General features: G+C 39.8%; 1 protein-coding gene across 3 annotated transcripts in view; it reads right to left on the bottom strand.

Moving 5' to 3' along the window:
- Positions 1 to 20,292, bottom strand: part of ZCCHC2 (zinc finger CCHC-type containing 2) — a 32,434-nt gene extending 12,142 nt beyond the window's left edge. For all 3 annotated transcript variants that reach the window (XM_058176439.1, XM_058176440.1, XM_058176438.1), the window contains exons 1-8: positions 18,865 to 20,292; positions 16,709 to 16,814; positions 15,965 to 16,041; positions 13,388 to 13,459; positions 6,682 to 6,794; positions 4,203 to 4,297; positions 1,191 to 1,274; positions 487 to 544 (exon numbers count right to left, since the gene is read on the bottom strand). In XM_058176439.1, the coding sequence (XP_058032422.1) occupies positions 487 to 544; positions 1,191 to 1,274; positions 4,203 to 4,297; positions 6,682 to 6,794; positions 13,388 to 13,459; positions 15,965 to 16,041; positions 16,709 to 16,814; positions 18,865 to 19,905 (1,646 nt within the window). In that variant the 5' untranslated portion in view covers positions 19,906 to 20,292. The remainder of the gene's footprint in view (positions 1 to 486; positions 545 to 1,190; positions 1,275 to 4,202; positions 4,298 to 6,681; positions 6,795 to 13,387; positions 13,460 to 15,964; positions 16,042 to 16,708; positions 16,815 to 18,864) is intronic.
- Positions 20,293 to 21,393: the final 1,101 nt, after the last annotated feature.

Genomic DNA, 21,393 nt, shown 5'->3' on the forward strand with positions numbered 1-21,393 from the left:
TGGCTGTCATAGCCAGTTGTCTGATTTATTGGCTTTATTGCTCCACATAGTTCCAGAGCATTATTATTTTATTTAACAGAATAACATAGTACTTACAATAAAAGATTCACTGAGTATAATTCATCGCAATTACAAAACAGGATTCTTCAATTATGCCTGTTTAATCTCTGTACTCTCAAGAAAATTTCAATGTATTTATTTATTTATATCCCACCTTTGTTTTTATAAATAATTCAAGGTGGCACATGTATATAATAGCTTCCTATTTTTCCCACAACAACAAACCTGTGAAGAGGGTTGGATTAAGAGAGAATGACCGGCCCAAAGTCACTCAGCCATCAGATCATTTGTATAATAACAGCTATTTTAACAACTCCCAAACTTATCCAAATTTATCAAGTTATGAAAGTAACTTTAAATTCATCTAATGAGTCAAATACCAAACACTACTTTAAATGAAAAGAGAATGAAAGATTTAACACCTACTTAGCAACAGGACATTTTCCATTATGTTTCTTATGAATCACTGGGTGCTGTATCATATCTAGATAGAAAATAAAGTATTGTGCTATTAGTTTAATATTACATTATACTGGCTTTATTATACAATATCATACAAATTCCTTCAAATAAATTATTACAGAATTATGTTCTTAGTATATTATCATGACTGCAAATACCTGAAGTACTATAAAGTAATGTATTTAGTAACTTAGTAATCAACTCAATTGCTAATTAGTATCTTTTACAATTACCTATATTTATTCTGGTAAATGTAACTTTCTTGCTCATAACATTGCAATATGGTTAAAATGAAGTACTAGACCTATACAAGTCAGATGGCACAGTATAACCAACATTCAGTTCAAAAACTGAACTATGTAATGTTTTGGTTTTTACTTTCTAAACATCTTTAGACTTGAGCATCTTTTACTTAAAACATACATATATATTTATCACACTATTCCCCTTTGGTGTAAACAACTCTATGAAAAGAACAGAAAACAAATAGTAGCAAGCAATAGAATTCGGAAGCAGGTGATAAAAGGTGAAAAAAAAGAGAAGAAAATCTGAAATTATTTTATACTAGCATCATTCATTACACCTTTCCAAAGCAAAGATACATTAACTGAGAAACCACAAAATACAATTCAGAAAGAACTTATCATTCATTTAATCTTGGAACAAACCTTCTTCCTGGCTTGAGGCTTCTGAGCTATCCTCCTTGAAATGTTCTGGCATTTTAGATGTCTTCAGGGAAGACTGGTAGTTGTCTGAAGAGCAACAGACATTAAACAATAAAATATAATTATTTTAAAAGTTTAAGTAGAAAAATAAACTAGATGTACAAAAATCTGAACATTTGAAGTTAGAACAAGTGAATTCTAACAGCTGCTGTTGGCAGAAATCAATGCTTGCAATACTCAATGTAATGCTCACAGGAAGACAGTATTTATAATACTTCTAAACAGTATCTATAGGCATGCCAAATGAAATATATATACTAGAAGGCTACAATGAAAAAAATGTATATTTTAATGTATTTGTAATTAATAAGCAATTGTGGGATTTTTCCTAATTAAAAAAAAAAAGTCTTTATCAAACATCTGCCAACATCATGGGCATGTTCATCTAGTTTTCTTGTCTACGGAAGTGGTTTGGCATTATCTTCTTCTGAATCTTCTTCAACTTTCTAGTCAAGCTTACAGCACTGCTATTTCTTCCTGGTATTCCACTCAAGTATTTATAGGGCTGACCCTGCTTATCATTTTGAAATCAGATATCGATTATGTGCTACCACAGAATGTAGCTTTCCTAATAAATCAGCATCCAACTGAGGTATTTTTTATATATAAGTAATCCTCGACTTATGATCACAATTGGGACTGGAAAATTTGTCATTAACTGGGGTGGTCATTAAGTGAGGCTTTGCACAATTGGATCCCTTTATGATGCTTTTGCTGTGGTTGTTAAAGCACAACATCACATGAGCATGATTTGTGACCTTCCCTATTCAGTTTGCTTGCTGAAGGTCAGCTGTAAAGGTCACAAATCATGTGAACACATGAATTGTTGTAAGTGTAAGCTGATTGCCAAATGCCTAGACTACAACCATGTGACCATAGGAACACTGCAATGGTCATAAGTGTGAGGACAAATCATTTGTCACTTTCCTTCTCTTGAAGTTGTATTGTAACTTCAAACTGTCGCTAAATGAGTGGTCATAAGTGAAAGACTACTTGTAAGCATTACATTAGTGTTCATTTCATATATTCTCATTTAATAATTCACTTGATTTTCATTCAAGCTGATAAACACACAATTTGGATGCCTTCATAGTGTGGAGCTTAAGTCAACAGTGCATCTAATTTAGGAAAAATAATTCACATGATTCAGTAAATTACTTACATGTTATCTATACAGGTAGTCCTCCACTTACAATAGTTCATTTAGTGATTGTTCAAAGTTACGACGACATTGAAAAAAGTGACTTATGACCATTTTTCACACTTGCAACTGTTGTAGCATTCCCATGGTCAAGTGAACGAAATTCAGATGCTTAGCAAATGACTCACATTTATGGCAGTCACAGTGTCCTGGGTCATGTGATCCCCTTCTGACAAGCAAAGTCATGGGGGTCCGGATAGAGGATAACTAGCTTCAGCAAGACTGAATGGTTTTTTGGTGCATGGAGCTTCAAGATCCAGGACTTTTAGTTCTGGATGGGGTTGCATTACAGACCCAGAAGAGCAGGTGGCAGTCGAAGTTACAAGAGCTTTTGCAAAACTCTATGTTATGTGCCAGTTTCACCCTTTCCTAGCCTGGGAGGCCCTCCACTTAGGCCCTCAAGGCCTAGTCAACTCATGTTTGGACTACTGCAATGTCCTCTACTTGGGGCTACTATTGAAGAGCATTTGGAAGCTGCAACTAATAGAATGTGGTGGTGTGAGAAGTTCTTGGGGCCCCTAGAGGGCCCATGTTACACCGTTGTTCTGTGAGCTGCACCAGGTGCCAGTTTGCTTCTGCATTCAATTGTTAGTTATCAGCTTTAAAGCACTGCATGGCATGGGTCTAGGCTACCTGTGGCACTGTCTCACCCCAGGTGACATAGTGGTGAAGACGCTTGTCTCCTACACATAAGGTTGAGGGTTCAATCCTAGGTAGCCGCAGATGTTTCTCTGCTAGGATGCAAGGAAAAATATCTGCTGCGAACTCTGTGTGGCATCAGGAAGAGCATCCAGCCAGTAAATGCTCAGCTCCATCCAGTTGTCCTGACTCTATCCCGAATTAAGGGATTACAGGGTCATAAAAAGGGAGGGTTTTTTTTCTTACCCCAATGGGACTGGCTCACCCCACCCATTCCAGCAGAAGGGGCATGCTGGAGGCCCCATTGGTCAAGAAATCTTGGCCGAAGGGGCCCAGGAGAAAAGACTTTTCTGCCATGGTGCCTGCCCTTTGGAACATCTTGCCCCCATCCTTCTGATCTTCTGTAAGGCTTGAAGACCTAGCTTTGTCAGTTGGTTTAGGGCCCCAACAGGGGTGTATCATGTTGATTAAGAGAAGAGTTCACCTCCCCTCTGAGCATCCTGCTCACTTCCTCCCCATTTTTTAAATTGTAATTTTACTGTTATTAGAAATATTTCTTGTTCATGGTTTTATTGGCTTTTAGTGTTGTAAGCCACCCAGAATCGCTCTGAGGCAAGATGGGCGGTAAATGAATGAATGCAAGAATATAAATAAATAAGATTGCATTTTATGGCTGTGCAAATAAGAGGTAGTTTCAATTATTCTCTTTCACTCCTCTTCACTGCAGTACTCTGTGTCATTTCAGATAACACAATCTCCTTCTCTGCTATAACCTAACATTTGTCTTTGTTTCTTATGCATACACATGTATAATCTAAATGCTGCACTCAACAGAAATGAGATGCTAGTAAGATGCTTTGAATCCAGAAGGTTGCAGAAGGTGAAAAAGATTGGTTGCATGAGCCAAGTTACGACACATACAATTAAAAGAGGCCACCCATTAACAACTATCCTGAAAGTAATATACCAAGAACACCTAATAAAAATGAACTGATCAAGAACTTAAGGTAACATTCAAACTCTGTAATTTTAACTGGCATAAAGATCAAATATGCTTCTAAATAGGAAACTTGTGTACAAATTCATAACAGAATACAAAAATCAGAGTTTCTTACTATGAGAATGTAAATCTTCTGAAGACAGAGTCTGAAAGAAGTTGTTTACTCTCTGATTCTGGAGAAAAGCTGGGGAAGTATTTGCAAAAAGTTGCCTAAAACATATTAGAAAAATCAAATTACAAAGGAATATATTTAAAGCTAATATTTAACATATAGAAATGCCACTGTGCATCAAACCTCTCCACTGCAAATAAACAGATACATAAACAGGAAGGAAATAAAGGAAAGGAGATTTTATTATGAGCAAAGTCATGGATGTTTAAAAGTTTGTGAATCTTTTTGAATTTTCAATATTTCTGCATAAATATGACCTAAAACATTATCTGTTCTCCACATAAATCCTAGAACTCAAACAAATTCAATAAACAAGTCAAAATATGTTTGTTTTTTTACTGAGAAAAATGATCCAAACATATTTGTGTATGGTAAAAGTATGTGAACCTTTACTTTCAGAAAGTGATATTCCCCCACCTTCCCCTTGGTCAGCAAAAACTGCAACTGAATGTTTCCAATAACAGTTGATCAGTCCTGCATGTTGGTTTGACATAATTTTAACCTATTCCTCCTTGCAAAACAGGTTCAACTCAGGGATGCTGGTGGGCTCCTTGCACATTCTGCCCACTTCAGGACCATCCACAACATTTCTATAATATAGATTAAGGTCAGGACCTAACTTTGCTATTTCAAAACATTAACTTTCTTCTGCTTTAACCATTTTTTGGTTGTACAAATTGTGTGTTTTGGGCTCTAGTCTTGCTGCATGATCAGCTTTTTCTTGAGCTTCAATCCACAGGCAGATACTCTGAAATCATCCCATAGAATTTATTGATACAATCAGAATCCATAGTTCTATCAATGATGGCAAGCTGTCCTGATCCAAAGGCAGCAAAGCAGGCCCAATTTAGGATATTGCTACGGTGTTTCATAGCTGAAGTTCTCATGCTGGAAAGCAGAACTTGCCTTTTATCAAACACTGCACTTTTCAATCAAGCCAATAAGTTCTATATTAATATCATTCTCCACATAACATTCTTCCAATAGTCTTCTGGCTTCTCCACATTTTTTTTCATGAACTGTAGATGGGCAACAGTGTTCTTTTTGGAGAATACTGGCTTTATTTGTCCAACCCTACCATGCAAATAATTGTTGTCCAGCATTCTCCTGATGGTATGCTCATCAATGCTGACATTTATCAGTGCAAGAGAGGTCCTTAGTTCCTTAGACCCTGCCCTGGGGTTCTCTGAAATCTCCCAGAGGATTGCAATCCCTTATTCTTGGTTTGAACTTGGTTACTGCTGGACAGAGTAACAATGTTGTTGAATTGCCTCCATTTAGACATAATCTGCATGCAGTGAACAGATGGGAGTCCAAATTCTTTGGAAATAGTTCTATAGTCTTTTCCAGACTAGTAAGCATTAACTATTTCTGAGAGGTATTCACAGCTCTGTTTTATTCAAGCCATGACAGACTGATAGGCCTGTATCACGAAGATCTGATTTTAATGGCAAGTACCCAGAATTCTGTTTTTTAAATAAGGCAGGACTTTCTAGTCACCCCTGATTATCATTCCATTGTTTGAAACACCTGGCTCTAATTTCCCATTCAATTGCACTGATAATCTCAGCGGTTCACATCCTTTTGCCATAAATAAGTATGTCTTTTGGATCATTTTCCTCAATAAACAAATGTACAAGTATAATGCTTTTGACTTGTGTGTTTAACCGATTCTCTTTTTGTAGTTTTAGGACTTTTGTGGAAAACATATGTTTTAGATCATATTTTTTGCAAAAATACAAAAAATCAAAAGGGTTCACAAACATTTAAGTACATCTGTGTAATAAAATGTTACAGAAACCATGTGAACAAAATCTCATATAGTATGATCCAAAAGACATAGCAGCTATCTAAATGTTAAATGACTTAACCTATTTAGAGTCATGCTTTTTTTCATAATACCCATGCCTCTATATGTATAATTCAAATATTGCATACCACATTCTATATACACAGGGACAAAAATGAATCTATATATATATAAGCATATTATTTAAAGACAAAGCCTCACACAACTGGGAATTTTGCAGATTTTGTATAGAAACTTTTGTAAGATGCTTAGGGCCTAAGGTTTGCAGAGCAGAGAGAAGGTTATAGCTTAATGGTACAAAATATGGTCAACATTTAAACATTTGTATGTTCAACACGGTTAGCAGTATTCAGCTGGATCAGGAATAGATATCTTGATACCCACTGAATGTTAAGTATACAGCAAACCCTGGTAATTAAGACACATTGGTTGGACCTGGCAGAATTGAGAAAAATGTAGATTGCTTTATCCTGAGGTAAATGAACTATACGTGATTATATAAAACACTGATTTCTCATATCTCGAACTGAACAACATACATAATAAAGGAAGTGATGAATTCAAGATAAATTTACAGTAAAAATAACTATATTCATTGCTCAAAAGTTTTACCTTATCATAGGCTCAAAGTCTGAATGCCTCCTTTCTTCTTGTTTTTGTAACCCCTGATTTAATGCTGCTAAAATAGTCTTGTCAAATGATTCAGAAGAAAGATCCTTTGGAAGCTGATGAAAAGTACATTATTAATTATTGTAGAAAAAGTAACATTTATCATAGGTAAATGGATAGATGATTATAACATTTAACTGACCCTGTTAGAACTTCTTTCCTCATTTCAGAAATTCACAGATCAACGCTTTGAATTATTTTTGACTTATTTTTATTTAAATGGATCAGTATATCTAGTAATACAGCATGTCGAAGGTGAAAAAGCCATCACCACATGCATAGTATCCAGTTCCAGTAGAATAGTCAACTGAACTTTATTTTCTACAACAGGATGTGGAATCGTTATTTAATGAAAGATGAAACCCACCCAGACAGAAATCTTTAGAAACAGGAGATACAATTATAAAGTTATGATGAGAGTAAGGAACAAAAGGGCAAAGATGGAGTTTTGCAAGGCAAAGCATATTGATGCTCAATCTCCAGATAACCCATTAACAAGGTGAATTATGTTAGGAAGCCAGTATCCAAATGCTTTAAAATATATTATAAAGTAGAATGTATGTATGTGTGTGTGTGTGTGTGTGTAGAGAGAGAAAGAAACTGTGCACTCATGTGCTAGGGCACATGTCAAATTTATTATCTGCCTTTGGGGCAAAAGCATGGCTTTATCCATCATGCAATGCGCTCTTGACTCCTATAATCCAAACCGAAAAAGAGTAAAACATACATTCTTTTTTGTCAGAAGATGTGTTAAGATGACACATCTTAACAATCTGAGCAGCATACAACAAATATTAACGGAATCACTAAGAATTTTGAAATATATATTTGATGTAGAGTTCTTGATGCCCCTTGAGCTTGGTTGTTCGCTTGCAGACATTTCATATCTAGATAACATCATCAGTGCCTGTGAGTGTGGTGCTTGTTCATTTTAATATAGAAGCTTGTCCTGATGGTATTGATAGAGGTGTGATTTTCTTCTTGATAGATGACTGATTAGAGTATATAGGTTATTCAAAATAAATAAATGGAAAACCAATAAAAGAAGTGGTTGTGCCATTAGATGACAGAGTAAAAGAAATATTCAAAGACAGTATGAAGCCTGCAGGGAAACTGAATGAATTATTTCTATCCATCTTTAGTATGAAAAAGAAATTGGATAGATACCTAAGCTTCTATTGACTTTTAGAAGCAAGGAGACTGGAAGAACAAAAGTAAACGAAGGTAATATAGTTACCTGAATTCTAAGTCATCTTGAGAGAATACAAATAACAAACCATCAGATCCTGATAGAATCCATCCAAGAATTAAATAACTCAAAAGTGAAAAATTAATTACTTGGCCCTCAAACTGGGCTCAAGCAGCAAAAAGATTGGAATGGAGCCGATTCAAAGAGGATATGGGAAAATTATAGGGCCAGTAATCTTACTATCTATTCCAGGGAGATTAGTACATACGGTAACCTAATTAAAACACACACAAATACGAACATATAAAACAAGAATTAAGGTAAATCAACATGAATTCTGATCAAGAAAATCCTGCCTCACTAAGCTTATACTGTAGACTTAAGAGTACTAAGAGGCACGTGGAACTGTTAATAATGTATCTTAAAAAAACATCTTGGACAAAGTTGTTCTTCAAAGATGCTCAATTAAATTAGCAGTCATGGAACAAGAGATCTCAAATATATTATAGATCACTAACTTTTTTAAAGGTGAAAAGTAATCAGAAGTTAAATAGTTTTCTTAATGGAGGGAAATAAAAAGTAGATACCTTTAGGAATCTGTGCTGGGCACAGTGCTTTTTAACTTGTTTATAAATCATCTTGAAGTATAAATATACATCAGCTGGCAAATTTAGGGATGATAGTAAAAACTGAATGGAAGTTTAAGCACTTAATCTATGAATTCCCATAGTACATGTGTCAGCCCCGGAGACCATCTTTTTCTTTGGATCTTCAGGGCTGCCACACTTAGTGCTGTGGGACATTGGGAGGGAGGTTTTATCCAGCCCGCCAAATCCAGAGTGGCAGCCCCCATACTGTTTAAAGAGAAAAACAATGGGGGGGGATGAGGCTCTGCATGGATTTTTGTGGAATTAATGCCCTGTGCGTGGAGAACACATACCCCTTCCCCCTCATGAAAGACATGTAAGTCATTTAGCCAAGGGCAAGGTGTTCACCAAACTGGACCTCAGAGAAGCCTATTACCACATACGGATTAAAGAAGGGGACGAATGGAAGACCACTTTTAACTGCCCACTTGGCAGCTTCCAATTCAAGGTCATGCCATTTGGCCTGCAAGGGGCCCCCCCGCAGTCTTCATGTAGCTGATTAATGAGGTGCTACACAGGCACTTATACAAAGGGGTCCTAGTTTACTTAGATGACATTCTCATATTGAGTGAGACTCTAGAGGAGCACGTAAAGCTAGTGCGGCAAGTGCTGAAAAAAGTCCTAGCCGCAAGCTTTACGTGAAGCTGTCAAAATGTGAATTCTATAAAACCGCCCTAGATTACCTAGGCTGCTGAGTGTCAAGCAGAGGAATGGACATGGACCCAAGGAAAGTGAAAGCCATGCTAGACTGGCAACCCCCACGTACCCGCAAACAGCTCCAAAGCTTTCTGGTTTTGCAAACTTCTATACGCAATTCATCCCAGCATTTGCAGAAGTCGCCATGCCCTTAACAGAGCTGTTAAAAACAGGGCTCCCTCCCACAAACACATTATTATTATTATTATTATTTATTAGATTTATAAACCGCCCTTCTCCCGAAGGACTCAGGGCGGTGTACAGCCAGAATAAAAAAGCAATATACAGTTAAAATACAGTTAAAAAACTTATTATACAATGTGGCCGAATTTAAAATAATTAAGAATCTAAAAAACCCCAATTAAAACCAAAGAGAAATTTAGAAGTTAAAACTAAACAATTTAAGAAAGCCCCGCACGAACAAACAGATATGTTTTCAGTTCGCGGCGAAAAGTCCGAAGGTCAGGTATTTGGCGTAAACCAGGGGGGAGTTCGTTCCAAAGAGTGGGGGCCCCCACAGAGAAGGATCTTCCTCTGGGGGCTGCCAGCCGGCATTGTCTGGCGGACGGCACCCTGAGAAGGCCCTCTCTGTGCGAGCGTACGGGTCGGTGGGAGGCATGAGGTAACAGAAGGCGGTCCCGTAAGTACCCAGGTCCCAAGCCATGGAGCGCTTTAAAGGTGGTTACCAAAACCTTGAAATGCACCCGAAAGGCAACAGGAAGCCAGTGCAGTCTGCGCAGGAGAGGTGTCACATGGGAGCTACGTGTGACTCCCTCTATCACCCGCGCAGCTGCATTCTGGACCAACTGAAGCCTCCGAGTGCATCTCAAGGGGAGCCCCATGTAGAGAGCATTGCAATAATCCAGGCGGGAGGTAACAAGAGCGTGAGTGACTGTGCATAGGGCATCCCGATCAAGGAAGGGGCGCAACTGGCGAGTCAACCACTTGCCTGGTCAATGGACTGCCAAAGGGCCTTTGAAAAATTAAAGCGGCTCTTTGCCGAGGAGCCAATCCTTCAACACCCTGACCTGGAGAAACAATTCATCGCCAGGCCAACACCAGAGATGTGGCGGTAGCGGCTGTGCTCCTACAGAAGGACCCACAGGACCAGCTTCTGCCCTGCGCGTATGTGTCCAAGAAGCTAACCAACACTGAGAGGCGGTTGGCAATTTGGGAGAAGGAAGCCTACACAGTCTGCTGGGCCCTTCTCTCCTGGAGACATTTTCTTGAGGAGAGTAAAGTGCCTTTTGAGGTTTGGACTGATCACAAAAACATAAGAGGCCCTAAAACCCCCAGAAAACTCTCCCCCAAACAAATCCTCTGGGTACAATACTTCAGGCGGTTTAACTTCAAGTTAAAATACACCCCGGGGGAGGGGGGGGAAGAACCTGCTGGCCGACGCATTATCAAGAAAACTGCAGTTCGATAGTCAGAGGGAAGAAGTCATCCATGCCATCATCCCCCCCTCACAATAAGCAGCGCAAGTCAACACTAGGGGCCAAGCCAGATGCCAACACGATCCCATACAGGACAAACTGACAGCTGCACTGAAAGCAGCGCTCCCAGCCGACCAATGGTTCACAGATAACAAAGATGTCTTGATCACAAGAGATGGACTGGCTTGGAAGGGGTCCAAACCATATGTCCCTAGCAGCTTGAGGCTGGAAGTCTTACAGTGCAGCCGCGACTCACGACTGGCAGACCATTTTGGTTTCTTGAAAACTCTGCACCTGGCCAGAAGACAGTTTTGGTGGCTGAAGATGAAGGCTGACGTGGAGGATTATGTAAAAAGCTGTGCCACTTGTGCAGCCATGAAAATAAGACCAGGGAAGCCTCCTGGGCTCCTCCAACAAGTGGCTAACCCCAGCCAACCCTGGGAGAAAATAACTATGGATTTTATAGTCGAACTCCCAGAGAGTGGAGGAAATGGACAGCGATTGACTTGTTTTCCAAGCAAGCCCACTTCACTGCTTGTTTGGGATTACCCTCAGCTAAGAAACTGGCAAAGATGTTTATCAAGCAGATTTACCGGCTGCACCGATTACCCCCCAACTCATCTCAGACTGAGGTGTCCAATTCACCGCTAAGTTCTGGAGGGAGTTCCTGAAATCGGTCGGGTCCATTCAGGGACTTAGCTTGGCTTTCCATCCGAGTACGAATAGAGCTGCGGAACGAGCGAATGCAATGGTGGAGCAATATATAAGATGTTATATGGATTACCAGCAAGAGAATTGGGCGGACTTGTTACCATTCACAGAAGTTGTTTACAACAACGCCGTACATAGCAGCACCCCCTTTCAGATCAGGCACGGACTTTGTCCCCTGCCTGAGCTGCCCAGAGAGCCACCTTTCTCTATGATTCTGACCAAATGGACACCATGACTAAAAAAGGAGTGGGGAAAACACCAAAAAAGTGCTGGTAGAGGCCGCTAAGTCGTATAAAAAATAAGCAGATAAGCACCAATCTCTTCAGCCCCCCTTCTGTGTGGGAGATTGGATTTATCTATCAACCAAAATAAAATTGAAGTTGCCCAGTAAAAAGCTGGGACCTAAATTTTTAGGACCTTTCCCAATTGTGAAAATAATTAACCCAGTAACAGTTCAATTTAACCTCCTACGTATACTAGGGAAAGAGCATCCTGTCTTTCACTGCAGCTTACTAAAGCTGGCAGTTGGGTCAAGACTGAGGCCACAGGGCCGACCAGTGCCCAAGCCTATAGTGGTGCAAGGGGAGACTCATGAATTTAAGAGAATCCTAGACTCCAGATTGTATAGAGGTTGATTACAATATTTAATTCATTGGAAAGGGTACCCCTTGTCTGAAGCTACTTGGCTTAAAAGCTGGGATGTAAATGCAGAGAGATTAGTGAAGCAGTTCCATGATAAATTCCAATTAGCCAAAGGGTCCTAAAGGGGCAGGGGAGGGAGGGGGAGAGGTGATTAGGGAATATGGAATTAACCCCCTATGTTCCTCTCGTTGATCATCGGTTGAGGGGGGGCAGCCCATCAGCCCTACAGGCCATCTTTTTCTTTGGATCTTCACTTACTGCTGAGGAAAATTGGGAGGGGGGATTGCATGGAGTTGCAGGGATATCTAGCCATAACAACATTCTTTCTCTGAGAGTCAAGGACATCCAGCCTGCACCTGGAGTGGCATGACTGCGAAGCATCTCCAGTTGGGATGGTGCATTGATCGGACCATGTGATGGACATGTGGGTGCAGGGGGAAAGGTCTTTGACTTTCTTTTGAGTGGCAAAAACCTGGAAACTTTCAGATTCGCGTTTTCTCAGATGTGCCAATATGACATCTCTAATAAAATGGAACTTTGAAGAACTTCTAGCCTTGGAGTCTTCTTTCGTTGGGGGTGTTACTTGGAACCCTGACAACATGTAGATGACCTCTTAGTTGAATGGCTTAAATGAGTTATGAACAAATTCATGGGACACAGGTTTATCAGAGACTATTAATTTTGAAAATGTAGTATTATATTTGTATTTGGGGTAGATGTCTTTAAATACCAATTGTAAGAGAATAATGGCAGAAAACGGGCATTTTAGGTCCAGAAGAAAATGGTCAGCAAAAATGCTGAACTATGATGGTACTTGGCTCTAATTATATTTTCATATTCATCAAAAGTAAATTGCATGAGCAGAAGTATACCTTCTCTTTGTGTTTTCAATTGGTCTCAATAGTGCATATTTAAGTCATAACTTTTTGCAACTACCCCAACATTCCCTGACAGGTTATTTCTTTTAAAAAAATCAGCAAAATCAACACAAGCACAAAACCTCATGAAATTATAGAGTGATGTGCATAACTTGTTCAAAGTGGAATCAAAATATTTGATATGACTCTTGCACAAGTTAAAGAAAGGTTTTTCTGGAACTAGAACAATATTTGTACCACTAGAAACAATTTATTGCTTCCTAAGTAATTATAACATGGTTAATATTTCATAAGAAATAATACCTGTATATATTCTCTAGAAATTGAATATATGAATAATGTTTGACAGATTAGCATATCAACTCTGCAGATCAAAAGCAATCTACCACTTTAATTTGAGGTAAAACATCATGCCACCTAGCTTTATTACATAAGCCTTTGAATATTTACCTTTAAGAGAAATTCTTGTAGTTCCTGGTGTGTTTTTGTTACAAAGGACACAGAATGATCAGACCAGATTACCTGAATGAAAAAGAAAAAAACCTTTAAGAGTTGTTTCTATAAAACTAAGATACAGATAGTCCTCAACTTATGACCACAACTGAGCCCAAAATTTCCACTGCTAAGCAAAACAGTTATTGAGTTTGCCCATTTTATGATATGCCCCAGGACTTCGCCAACTTCCTGACCTTCGAACCTTTCGCCGCGAGCTTAAGACACATCTGTTTATTTGTGCAGTACTGGATTAGAATTTTAAATTTTGAATTTGGTTTTAATTGGGGTTTTATTACTTTTATTGCTATTTTAAATATTCGGCCTTATTTAATAAGTTTTTTAATTGATGTTTTACTCTGTATTTATATGTGTGTTTTTACTAGGAATAATTATGGACTATACAGCTATAGAGACTAAATTGATTTTGAACTTAATAACAGTCGCAAGACTTTTGATTGCTCAGTATTGGAAGAAAGAAGAATTACCTACAATCGAAGAATGGACACTCAAAGTATCAAATCTGGCAGAGATGACAAAAATCTCCACTTACTTGAAAGACTATACACTAGAAAAATATATTTTAGAATGGAAAATGTGGATTGATTATATTTAAAATAAGTATCAGATAAAAAAAATATCGAATAGCATATGAGTAAATTTAGGAAATATTTTGTATTAGATATATTTTTGAAGGAGAGGGGAATTGAGAGTGTGACTAAGTGTGGTGTGACTAGAGATTATAATTTAGGAATTATTTTGGATTATGATTGTTAGTTTTGATACCCTGCATTTTGTTCTGGGAAGTCGGGGTGGGGGGTGGGGGGTAAGGGGGAGGGGAATTGGGGGGGTTTGGTAGAGATGGAGTGATGGTTAATGTACAGGGATTATTGAAGAAATATAATTAATGTAGGGTCGGGTCTGCATAGTTACCATTTTAGAACGGTGAGGAGGGAGAAAAGAGAGAGTAGGAGGTAGGAAAGAGGAGAAGAGGAAGGAAGAGGGATAGTAGAGGGAGAAGGAAGGTGTAGGGTGGAGGGAGGAGCGGATGTAGATAAGAGAAGGAGAGGAAGGTTTGGAAAGTAAAAGAAGGTAGAAGAGGGAAGAGTGTTAAAAAGGGTGGTGGTGACTGGGCAAGCCCGACTAATTGTATATAACTGTACATTGGATGAATTATTTGATATGATTGTAAAAATAAAACTTTTTTTATATATGTGTGTTTTTTATCAGGCTGTAAACCGCCCTGAGTCCCTTGGGAGATAGGGCGGTATAAAAATGTGAATAAATAAAATAAAAATAAATAAATAAATATATCTTGCCATAATTGTTAAGTAAATCACAGCAGTTGATTATGTTAGTAACACAGTTAAGTAAATCTGGCTTCCCCATTGCTTGTCAGAAGGTCACAAAAGGTGATCACATAGCCCAGAATACTACAATAGTCATAAATACATGTCAATTGCCAAGCTTCCAAATTTTGATCATGTGACCATAGGGATGATGCAACAGTAGTAAACGTTAAAAACGGTATAAATCACATTTTTCAGTGCTGCTATAACTTCAAATGGTCATTAAATGAACGGTTGTAAGTTGAGGACTACCTGCATTTCATACTCAAACACTAAGTAACTAAGACAGATTTTAGAAACAAAAACCAAGAAAAATTAAGAAACCCTCCACTGGTTCCAATCAGTAGCCTGTTTAGTCCAGCAGTCTTAACACAAAGTGACCAATTTGATATATTAAAAAAGTTCACAACTATGGATAGCCTTTTTCTGTTGCTAATCTCAAGCAGCTATGCTAATTTCAGAGGTTATTGCTAATCTTGGGCCATAGTTCCATAGTAGTTAGAAACATTTAAGACCACCATGAGTTTATTTAATCTCCCTTTAGAATTATCTAAACTAGTAATCAATACTACATGTAAAAATTCCACAGCTTATCCATTTCTTTTTTTACTTCATTCCATCATGTCCTATTCTTGAACACGGACTGAGCAAGTCAATGCAGTTTTTTGGGCAAGTGGTTTTTCAGAAGTGGTTTGTCATTGCTCCCCTCCTAGGGCTGAGAGAAAGTTGACTGGTTCAAGATCACTCATCTGGCTTTGAGCCTAAGGTGGAACTTGTGGTCTCCTGAATCATTACACCAAAATGACCCTCCATTCATTACTTGCTGATCCTAAATCTCCCCACATTTAATCTTGTTAAACTTAACTTTTAATATTACAAGAGCAAACCAACTTTTGGACCCTTATGAACCTAAAACACAGATAAACGTCTTTGTTTCATTCACAAATTTTACCTATTATTCGTATTTAATGTCATTATTGTGGGACAGATAAATTTGTTTTATTTCTTTTCCCAGCTATGTGGAAAGAAAAGTGAGGAGCATAAAAGTCCAGCATTTTAACAGGCTCCTTTTTAATCATGGTGCTAAACTAAGATTTACCATTATGACTAATGCATGCATGAGTCAATTTTTTAGATCCCATGTAATTTTAAATTACAGAGATATGACTTCAGATAGATAACTTACTTTGAAAGTATACTCCAAATGTTTATCAGATCTTTTCCTAGGTACTCCTTTCAGCATTATTTTCTGAATGTGTACAGCTGAAAACAAAGAAAACAAGATACAATTTAGTAATTTAGTGCTATTTAAAATTTAATAGATCTTTTTCACTTATTTGGCCATCGTGTCACTATTACTGGAAATTTAATTTTTTTAATAGAATTTCAAGAGATCAATGAAATGTCAGTTTGTTTCTACACTTTGTTTTATAATACATTAATATCTTAATTATAATTACAATCCATAATTATCTTTAATTATGGATTATAAGCAACTGTGCCACTGCACTGAGGGTCTTCTCCCTCATTATTATCCATTCTGTGATTGCTTTGAGCAGTCCAGGTGTCTGAAACAAATCTGAGCATGTGAAATGAAAGACTTCTCATGTAAGACTGGATATAGCATTGAACTCTGTTACTAAATATATGTTGTCCCTGAAATAGTTAACATAGATTTAAGAATGGAAACAAATACAAAGTACATAAATTATGCTTCTACCTCTGGCCTCCAAAAGGCTTAATGGAATGCTTAATGGTCAACAGTTATTATTGAATGTTCTCACTCATTTAATCAGGTACAAAATTGGAGGAAACTACAAGTTTACCAGACATTAGTTGAATACTTATCACAGCTAGTTTGTAATAATATAAAATGATAAATGATTTTCCTAGAAGTCAAGCTTTTCAAGATATAAATATATCGAAATACCTTCTTGCTGTGGTCTGTGAGTGGCCACCATAAGTTTATCATGAACTGCTGCCCTTTGTTCAAGTAAACTGCTCTCACTTGTTGGCATGCAGTTATGGGAATAGTTCTAAATTGAAGGAAAGAAAAATGACAGTGTTACATATAAATGTCATCACTTTTAGAAATACAGAAAATCAAAATGCATTAACTCAAGTGTACTGCAATCTTAAAGTTTCAAGTATTTTTTAGTCCCTACTTGCATTCCACAAAATTAAGATGCTCTAGAGTAGAGCTATCAAACTCAGTGTGGTGTCACGTGACATCAGGACTTTCCCCCCCCCCTTCGCTAAACTGGGTGTGGATGTGGCCAGTGCATCTGGCCCATGGGCTGGGAGTTTGACAACCCTCTTCTAGAGGGATCCAGAAGAAACTAAAGATTACAAGTAAAGGACAAAAATGCTGTAATTTGATTAATATAGAACAAAGCAAAATATTTAACCCTGGACATACTGAAGGATGTTTTTTGAACAATGAACTCAGAAATTAATTTTAAGAGTGTGTCCTTCTATAGATAGACTGATTAAAGGATGTTATAAAAGAGGAGCAAGTTATATCTGACAAGCCAGAGACTCTGAAAGTGGATTTAAAAATAGGCTATAAGAATGATATGGAAAAAGATACACTGGACAAAAAAAGAGAAGCCGGCTAATGTCTTAATAATTAAAAAGAATATACAAACAACAAACCAAGAGAGCAACCTAGGCAATTTTCCTATATTAAAATTTTGTGAGAAGGGTCAAAGAAAAAAATGAAGAGAAATCAAGTGCTAGAAAATTATTTGAAGGAACTAAAGATCAAGATTGTTCAAAGTGAAAGGAATATAAAGGTGATCAAACTTAAAATCGATACGTTATCTCTGGTAACCCTTAACGCATTTCTGTTGATTCGGACTGAAATGATGAAGCTTTAAGGATTTCTTTATAAGATAAGATATGGGAAGAAGAAATTTTTTATTTTAAAAGAAAGTATAAGTTACTAAAATTGTTTAAACTTGTGATGAAGGGGGAAGTCATTTCTTCGTATATTTTTCTTTTTATATTTTTTCTGCACTTTCTTTTTTTATAATACAAGAAGCATTAGTTTTATCTTTTTAATTATAATTTTAATAAAATTATATAAAACACCTCCAAAAGACAGAAGAATCAACAATTACAGCCCCTCCACCTATTTCTGTTTTCATAACTCTAATCTTTAGCAGCCCAGGGATCTATTATCAGGTCTGGCAGGATCTATAAAAGATTACTATTTGATACATTTGGGAGAACCCACACAAGGTCATGCAAAAGGCAAATGGCACAGAAAATTAGCAGCCAGGGACCAGGTGGTGAAGGGACATGCTCACAACAACCCCGAATAACCAAGTGAAGTTGGGCTCCAAGTTTATTGTGATAGGAAGTGCAAAAGGTGGCATTATTAATTTTCTGTCCCCTCAATACAAGTGCTGAGACATCTCCAGATTTAAGTTAGTAAGTCATGGGGAAAGAGCTCACTAAACCACCTTTGACCTACCAATAGATTATGTTATTAAACACTGTAACCTAATCCTGTTTGTGCATTACTTTACAAACAGATAAAATCAAAACCACAGGAGTCTTTAGAAAAGGATGAGAAACAGCCTTTAGTTGACAATACTACTCAACTGGCCTTCCCCAAACAAGCTTCCTCTACATATGACATATTACAATTCCTCAGATAGTGTTGTTATCAACCATGCTGGGTGAGGAAGATGGAAACTGTCATCAGAGTAAAAGTGTGTTTGTGCCTTCATTACAGCAGGTAGAAGCAGCACAAAGATGCTTTCTGAAAGAGTTCATTCGGGAGTACCGATTAAACAAGAGGAGGGCTGTCCCAAAGGTGCTTTTTCAAGAGGCAAACTGGACTTTCTGGTTTTTCTTTTGAAAACGTTTCGCTTCTCATCCAAGAAGGTTACTGGATGGCCTTCAGGAGAGTTGACAAAGCTTCTTGGATGAAAAAGAAAAAGCAGAAAGTCCAGTTGCCTCTTGAAAAAAAAGCACCTTTGGGACAACCATGACCATGACAACCATGGATGACTGAGAATCTCCATAGACAAGAGAAGGGCTGCAGAGTGGTGCCGATGTTGGATGGGATACCCTTACCCGTGACCCACGGCAAGGGAAGGCCTCCACGTCGTCTTCATCCCGGCAGAGGGCTCTCCGCAACCGCTCCAAGTGCTCTCTGAACGTGACTCTCTGATGGAAAGAGAAGGCAGGGTGCAGAGAAGCCATGGTGAAAAGGAGCAACAGCTCCTCTTGAGCCACCAGCCCCAGGCCTTCCGCCGTCGCCGCCTCCGGTCCGGCTAAGGCTGCCCCCTCCTCCCCTTCCCCCTCTTCTTCTTCTTCCCCTCGTTTTCTTCCCGGGCGCAAGGGCCCAAGCGATCGGCAGCTCTGCAAGATGGCATCCACATGGGGCAGCAGGCGATGCAGGCGGCTGGCAGCTTCGCGGTTCTCGGATCCCAGGAGGGCCAAATAGACGATGAGCTTGGAGCGGACCGCAGGGTCGCGGAAGTCGCTGCCGCCCAACGCCAGGAGAGGAGTCGACGGAGGGGGGGAACCGGCGGTCACAGCCCCGGGAGGAGAAGCCGGGGGCGGCGGCGCCGTCAGCAGCTGCGTTGGCGGCGGCTGCTGCTGCTGCTCTCGGCTGCCCCCGGCTGCCGCGGGATTGCTTCCCGCCGGGGCAGTGTCGGCGGTTCCAGAACCGGCGCCCCCGGCCCCGTTAGCTTTGGCCTCCGAGTCCCTCAAGCAATGGTAGTCCTTTCGGGCCAGCTCCTCCAGGCAGGAGCCCAGGAAGCGCAACTCCAGCGGGTTGAGCAAGTCGAGCAGTCCGACGGCGAACTCCAGCCGCTGAGCCGAGCCCAAAGCCAGGCCGAACCACTCGTAGACGGCTTCGCGGGCCCCACCGGCCGAGCAGCCGCAAAGGCAGCGGAGACCCGTCGAAGAGCCGCCGGAGCCCGGAGCCACCATCGTCCCGGACCCAGCTTCGCTGCGAGGCGGGTGATTGGTTAGGCCTCCGCCCCCGCCTTGGGGCCTCAGTGGGATTCCGGCGGCCGCTCCCGCGTCTTCTTCCTCCGCCCTTTTACGGCTCATCGTTTGCCGCTGCTGCGGCTGCTGCTGCTTCGCCGGCAGCTTCATCTTCAGCATCCTCGAGACGGAAGAGGACGGGAAAGGGCGTGAATTGGGCGGGCTCAGCGCCGTCGCTGCCGCCGCCGCCGTGGTGGTGGTGGTGGTCAAGAGCCGCCGCCGCCGCCGCCGTTCATCTCCTTCCCCTCCCGCCGCCCTTCAGAGAGGAAACCCTGATTCGAGCTGAGGAACGGCGGCGGGAGGGGAAGGGGGGCTTTGCAACGGCGCTGGCTGGAAAGGAGGCAATGACGACAATGGCGGCCGCTGTTCCTGTCAGCCGCTGAAGCAGCGCGTGAAGACCTGGCGGGCGGGGTTAGCGAGCGAAAGGGAGAAAGGCCCGGACTGCGCAAGTCACTCCTTGTCGCTTTACAATAATTCTCTTTTTGAACCCCGGCGAAGAAAAAAGTGTGAAGGGAGTGGGGCGGGGGTGGGGGAAGGAACCGGGAGAGTTCAACGGAGCGGGGAGGGGAAAGAGAAAAAAAATCTGTGAACTAGGCAAAGAGAAGACGAAATCGAAGTGGAACATTCCGCGACAGCCAATCGGGGGCGAGCTCCCCAATGGCGTCACTACGCGTAGTTCTGAGATCCTTCGGGTGGTCTCACGGCCTTGACGGCGAGCGTCCCGCCGACGTCTAGCAAACCGCTGTAGGGTCTAGTCCTTTACTTTTCGTAATCGGCTGTGGGTAATGTGTGCAGCCTGTATTTGTATCCGTCGTATAATTAGAGAAATAAGTTTCATATTTTGACGGTATATTATGGAGGCTGCGATGCTGTTCCTATTTACTGGACAGCTTAACCCAGTTGCTCAGTCGATTTATTGAATTTATATCATATTTTCTCTCCAAAGTCTCAAGGTAGCGTATAAAAGCCATTGCTTCTCTCATTCTTTCACATAACACTGTTCCTAGGAAGTTAATCTGAGAAATAACACTCCTGAATATGGATTCTATGCTATTATGCTTGTAATTTTGAACCTATGGATGGGTAAGCTAAATACTATAACCGAGTTTCATTTCCTATCACCTTAAAAAATGGTTCATAAAATCGTGGATTTACAAGAAATATATATATGTCATAAATTCTTCATTGCAAATGGATATTTTTATTAAATTTCTATATCACCCATCTCACTGATACAGCAACACTGGGCAAATCTTAAATGCATTAGTTAGCACATGCCTGTGTTTAACACACAGAATCATCTATTGCAATGTCCTTCCTTTTAAAGACTACTTCAGCTTCAATCGCAATAATACAAGAGCAAACAATAGATTCAAACTTAATGTTAACCGCTTCAATCTTGATTGCAGAAAATATGATTTTTGTAACAGAGTTGTTAACGCTTGGAACACACTGCCTGACTCTGTGGTCTCTTCTCAAACTCCCAAAAGCTTTAACCAAAAACAGTCTACCATTGACCTCACCCCATTCCTAAAAGGACTATAAGGGGCGTGCATAAGAGCACAAAAGTGCCTACCGTTCCTGTCCTAATGTTTCATTATATCAAAT

Source organism: Ahaetulla prasina, chromosome 3 (assembly GCF_028640845.1).
Source record: "Ahaetulla prasina isolate Xishuangbanna chromosome 3, ASM2864084v1, whole genome shotgun sequence".
Lineage (NCBI taxonomy): Eukaryota > Metazoa > Chordata > Lepidosauria > Squamata > Colubridae > Ahaetulla > Ahaetulla prasina.